General features: G+C 39.3%; 1 protein-coding gene across 2 annotated transcripts in view; it reads left to right on the forward strand.

Moving 5' to 3' along the window:
- Positions 1-4919, forward strand: part of METTL25 (methyltransferase like 25) — a 215290-nt gene extending 210371 nt beyond the window's left edge. For both annotated transcript variants that reach the window (XM_075856797.1, XM_075856796.1), the window contains exons 13-14: positions 2973-3044; positions 4284-4919. In XM_075856797.1, the coding sequence (XP_075712912.1) occupies positions 2973-3044; positions 4284-4373 (162 nt within the window). In that variant the 3' untranslated portion in view covers positions 4374-4919. The remainder of the gene's footprint in view (positions 1-2972; positions 3045-4283) is intronic.
- Positions 4920-6000: the final 1081 nt, after the last annotated feature.

Below are 6000 nucleotides of genomic sequence, written 5' to 3' on the forward strand. Positions count from 1 at the left end.
TCCCCTGTATGGAGTCACGAGAGTCTTTTTCTCAAGTGGATAATTTTCTGCCTATGTCTAAAATCATTGGAGATGTGGTTTGTATGGGTCTTCTGAATGTATAAGCCATATGTTATTGTATTTAACTAATAACCTTTTACATCAGTTCTCAAAATGCACGTTTGTTTCCATCCAATTATTTTGTTCCCCCTCTAGAATTGTATAGATACAGATTAAATCCTTTTCTTGAGTAGGGAAATGAACTGCATCTAATTTTCCAAAAGACAGTGACTCTCAGATTTGATGAGATCTTTATTCTACTAGTCTCTTAGTGGAAACCGTGCATCCATTTATCCGGTCTTGTCTCTGGATGTGAGGAAAAGTTAGGCTATGTTCATTCTAGTGTTAAAAACCTGTACAGGTTTTTGATGCTAGTGAATAGCACGCCGGATGTACTTTGAGTACAAAACTGCTAGCTTTTCGAGATTAGTAAAAAAAAAAAAAGAATAATACAACATGCTATGCTTTTATTCCCTTGTAAAATCTACTTCTGGTTCTGATGTTACCATTGCCCTCCTTGGAGGACCTCCGCCTCAAATGATGGTCTATAAATTATATTTACTTGTAGCTTTAAAAGTTCAGTTAATATTAAAGGGGTATTCCAGCTTCAACAAATAAAGCTTACTGTATAAGTCTCTATTCACACTAGCGACATGTCGTCCATCATTCAACAAACGGCGACAATCCCTTTGCACTTATGAGATCCGTTGGGGCTCTGTTTAGGTTTCCGCCGATATGCAAGCAACAGTGACGGAAACTTTGACTGTTCACATATTCACTAGGAGCATCTTTGGGGATTCAGAGCCTTATGAAAATGTATGCCATGTTTTATTATAGTTTGTGCATCTATGCTCTAGTAATTGAATAGGAACCTTCACTGTTTACATCCATGAGATGAAAATCTGTCCTGGACATGTAATGCGCACACACAGGTGCCCGACTTCTCACGAGTAAGAACTTTGGTTAATATACTGTACCTGTAATAAGGTGTGCACCTGTATGATCATCACAGGACCAGGACAGAATTTTATCCACTGCAATTAAGCAATAAAGTCTCCCATTTTGTGACTACAAGCAGAGTGTCATGGATGTGGGGTATGTGGACCGACTAGACCGCTCTGCCCTGGCAGAGAAGCAGCTTGCCAATTAATAGTCAATAACAGCCACAGTGCAGGAGTACCTGGAGGGCTATGCAGGCAGATGCTTTGGAGTAGCCGATGACACCCGACGTGGCCGATGACCACGGACGTGGCATATGAGGCACCGCGACTCCCAACGATTTTAGGCACAGGAACAAACGTAACGACAGGATAGAGGAAGCAGGATACGGAAACACTGGATACAACTAAGGGACTATTTTCTTGACGAACATGGGTAGAGACAAGAATGCTCAGGCAAGAAGTGAAAGGACAGAGCCCTTTTTAAAGTCCAAGGTGTTGACTGGATTAGTGGGACACTTTTACTAGGTGCGCACTGGCCCTTTAAGGCTGGGAGTGAGCGCGCGCACGCACCCTACGGGAACGAGCAGCAGAGAGAGGCAGTACTTGCCGGGATCTCCGAGGAGGAGGAGAATACCGGCAGAGCGGTAAGTTAAGATGTCGGCCGTCCTGGGAAGCCGGGTAGTGGCGAACGGCAGCTGCCATCTCTTCACAAGGATGTTGAAAACTGCAATTTTCACATGTTTGTATTGATTCTTCATACATTGAATAAGTTTTATTTTCTAAAACTGCAAAACCCCTTTAAGCTAGGCCAAGCATGGGATGATTGGCATAGAATTGCACTGTGTATAGGTAATTACGAGTACATTTGAAGATTAGGAGGACTCAATATCAATTGGTCATGTCCGACCAACCATGCTGTAATTACTAATTCAGTCTTGTGTTACCAGTACGCCGGCAACTAGAGCGTGTGTGTGTGTGTGTGTGTTCAACTCCCCAAGAACTTTTTTTTATGTTTTTTTGTGTAACAATATTGAATCACCATGGATGTAACTATTTTTTTTTCTAGTATTTAGATTTGCATTTTAGGAAGTGTGCGCCACTTTTACATAAGAGAAAAATATAAGGTAGTAATGGAAGTAGAAACAGTCCTTACATTGGAACATGACTTGCTTCTGACTCCTTAAAATAGAAATACATTTGCAAATAGCTGAGTCTATAATAGCCTTTGTATACCCATTTGCCTTTTTAGCAGCAAAGAGATTGTTGGTTTGGGTATATTTAATTAAAGGGGTTGTCCACTACCGGACAACTGATGACCTATCGATCGAATAAATCATCGGTGTGGGTCCGACACCCGGACCCCGCACCATTCAGCTGCTCAGACTGCCTGTGGGCACCGGATGTCATTGCACAGTATGCAATGTATGGTGCCGAAAGCAGTTAGCTCCGTACGTTTCATAGCGGCCGATCTGCAGCTTCCGGACTGGACATCCGGTGCCCGGAGGCAGCCGGAGCAGCAGATCGGTGCGGGGTCCAGGTGTCAGAACCCCACTGATCATATACTGATGATCTATCTGGTGGATAGGTAATCAGTTGTCTAGTAGTGAACAACCCCTTTAATGTAAAAATAAAAGCTTGCACTTTGTATTTTGCTTTATTTTTGTATATAATTTGCAATGGTAACAACAAAGTTTTGACACACCAACCTCATGGTGCCCGCTACTGGCTATGCAAATATATCTGGCCTCGATTCCCGAATTACCAGCCTTATTTATTGCTTGAATTGAGAAGATGTGAAATATTACTCTACTGTCACCATGGCTCTGCCAGCTGACATATTGCCTTGTCATTCTTGCTTAACTTTTTACATTGCATGATTAGGTGCTGTAGATTGTGAAGATCAATTTCTATATGTAACATTGGAGACCTAAAAATTGAATAAGGTGTTTTTTTTATAGCTCTCTATTAATGCCTCATCAATCTTCCTTCCAGCTTAAAGTTTTTCTGGCTCCATGTATTGAGGCCTTGATCCTCTTGGACCGCCTCTACTATCTGAGAGAACAGGTATGTTTACTTTTACACGTGTGACCCATAGCAAGTTTCCCCCATTACATGAGATCATTCACACTTACTGTATAAGGAAAGTTTCGCTCACAGACTACACACTTGATAATGTGCATCACTTGGAGAGCGAGAGAAGGAATAGTTTCAAACATATGCCCAGCAGATGTTATTATTTTTGGTAAAGGAAAGCAATAACTTTAATGGTATTTTAATTAAAGTCTAATTTGCAAGACGCCAGGCAATATGTTTATAGCAACTATATGTAGATAGTTCTCATAGTCGCAGACATGAGCTTTTGTTAAAATGATCAATCTGTCTAATTTTGTTCAGTTAGGCAGCGACGTGAAGTTTGATAGCCGTCAAAACTGCCACCTAATTTAACAGCCGACAATTATCTATGATTGCTGGAACATCAGCGGGTACCCCGGTGCCAGGATTCTTGTCGAGCAAGTTGGGAAATCCATTGGACGTGTTTTGAAATGAAAACTTTTCTTAACTTCTTCTTTTATGTCTAAAAGAGATGTTTGCAACCCTCTTAAATTAAACACACTCCACAGCGCAGGGCCACAGTTTTTCCACTATAAACATTTAACAGTAATGCTGTGTCCATTTCAGTACCGTCCTCTCTAATCCTTTCTTGGAATCAAAATGTTGCTATAAATGTTTGATATTGTTCTAAATGGTATTTTATACACACACAAAAGCTATTTTGAAATCTGCAGATAATGATGGGTTTTTTTTCTGGCTGGCAGTTTACTGTAAATCAGAAATTTGTATGATTTCCAGGCGTGCAGATCAGACATACTTCATGTATTACGGATTTACTTTCACTGAACCAAGGAGAGATTTGACCTAGTTTACACAATGCTGCAGATGCGATGTTGTCAACTGTTGTCCTAAAACAACAATAGGAAGCCCCAGAAGATTTTATTGTTTATATATTATCCTTACCTAATTATCAATGATATATAGTTATTATTTCTATGATCAGCTATTAAATCACGCATAGATGGCTTCCTAATGCTGCAGCTTTACTTTAATATAGCAAATTGTACACTAAATTCTAACCCTGCTCAGATCTGTATATACATACACTATATGGGCAAAAGTATTGGGAAACCTATACATTACACCTATAGGACTTTTAGGACATCCCATTCTAAATCCATAGGCATTTTTTTTTTCTTTTTTCATTTCAATGTTTTTCTACTTATATGTATGCCATTGTGCTTTTTATAGGAGAACATAGCCTGGTCTGGACTGGTGAAATTGTTTGACCCCGTCAAATCTCCGCGATGCTATGCAGTGGTTTCATTGAAGCAGCCATGATGAATTATTACTGCATTGTGCCATATGAATAAGACAATGGTATACAGTGAAGCTGTGCTATATAAGAGCTACAGATTACATCTATAAAATTAGTTTTCAGTAGCTTAATACAAATTTAAGGATCTTGTCACACTATATTACTTTTTAGGTTTCCACTTCAGAAAATGCATCAGTAGAGCATTAGGAGCTGCTGATAGAAGACCGCATATAAAGAAGTGGTTGTACAAAATGTATTTTATAAAAACTTTTAACTAAGTGTCAAACTTGCTTTGAGCTACTCAGCTGCCTTTAGTCATTTGAGTCAGATTGGTTGCTAGGGATGATAGCTACAGCTGGGGTCGTCAGGCAACATACTCCTAGCAACCAGTCTGTCCGAGAAATCTTAAGCTTAAGGATCTCTATATGACATTACCAAAACCATTCTTTTCTTCTTAAACCTATTTAACATAGTAGGTCATATAAATTGTGGGAATTCTTATTGTAATCAAACTGAAAACAGAGTATGAGATGGGAGCTCACATAATAAAGACGTATATTCGCATTTCACTCGCCCACGTGTTGCAGCCAGTGTTTAGACACCTGCCCTAGCATTTCTTTTGCTTGTGTATTGTCTCACATTGATTGCTGCCATGACGTGTTTATAGGGTTAAAGAGCTCGATTTTGGTGGCCCGATATTTATGGCTTCCATTTAAACGATTTTATTAGAATATATTTTGTGTTTTTAGTTAAAATGCAGAGTGACTCACATTGTTGTTCGGCAGTTTCCAATATATTCTGACATTTTTCTTATGTTTTAGATATGTCTGTTTGAGAATAAATAATTTTTTAGGTAACTTGGAATTACTTGCAACTTTATATCTGCCTTAATGGTATTGTATGTTTTAGAACACATATCCTGATCTTCATGGTTTTATTTTAATTGGCCCACACTATTTAAATAATAAAGATAGTTCAATAATATATTATGTAACTTGACGTTCAAATCGGGTGAGGTTTAACACCATGCTTGCATACTTATCCCACTGACTTAAAGAACCTGGACGTGTGTAGCTCTGTATAGCCTCTTAAAGAGGCTCTGTCACCACATTATAAGTGCCCTATCTCCTATATAAGGAGATGGGCGCTATAATGTAGGTGACAGTGATGCTTATTATTTAGAAAAACAATCTATTTTAAACCACTTTATTGGCGATTTTTAGCTTTATGCTAATGAGTTTCTTAATGCCCAAGTGGGCGTGTTTTTACTTTAGACTAAGTGGGCGTTGTACAGAGGAGTGTATGACGCTGACCAATCAGCCTCATGCACTCCTCTCCGTTCATTTACACAGCAGCATCGCGTTCTTACTAGAACATGATGTGCAGCCACATACACAGACATTAACGTTAATCAAGTGTCCTGATAATGAATATACATTACCTCCAGCCTGGACGTCATGTGTATTCATAATCCTGACACTTCTGAATCTTTTCTGTGAGATTTCCAGCAAGGGAAACGAAATCTCGTTTACATCGTAATCTCGCGAGACTACGCGTGGCTTGCTGGAATCTCACAGAAAAGATTTAGAAGTCTCAGGATTCTGAATACACATGACGTCCAGGTTGGAGGTAATGTATATTCATTATCAG

This window comes from Rhinoderma darwinii, chromosome 3 (assembly GCF_050947455.1).
Source record: "Rhinoderma darwinii isolate aRhiDar2 chromosome 3, aRhiDar2.hap1, whole genome shotgun sequence".
Lineage (NCBI taxonomy): Eukaryota > Metazoa > Chordata > Amphibia > Anura > Rhinodermatidae > Rhinoderma > Rhinoderma darwinii.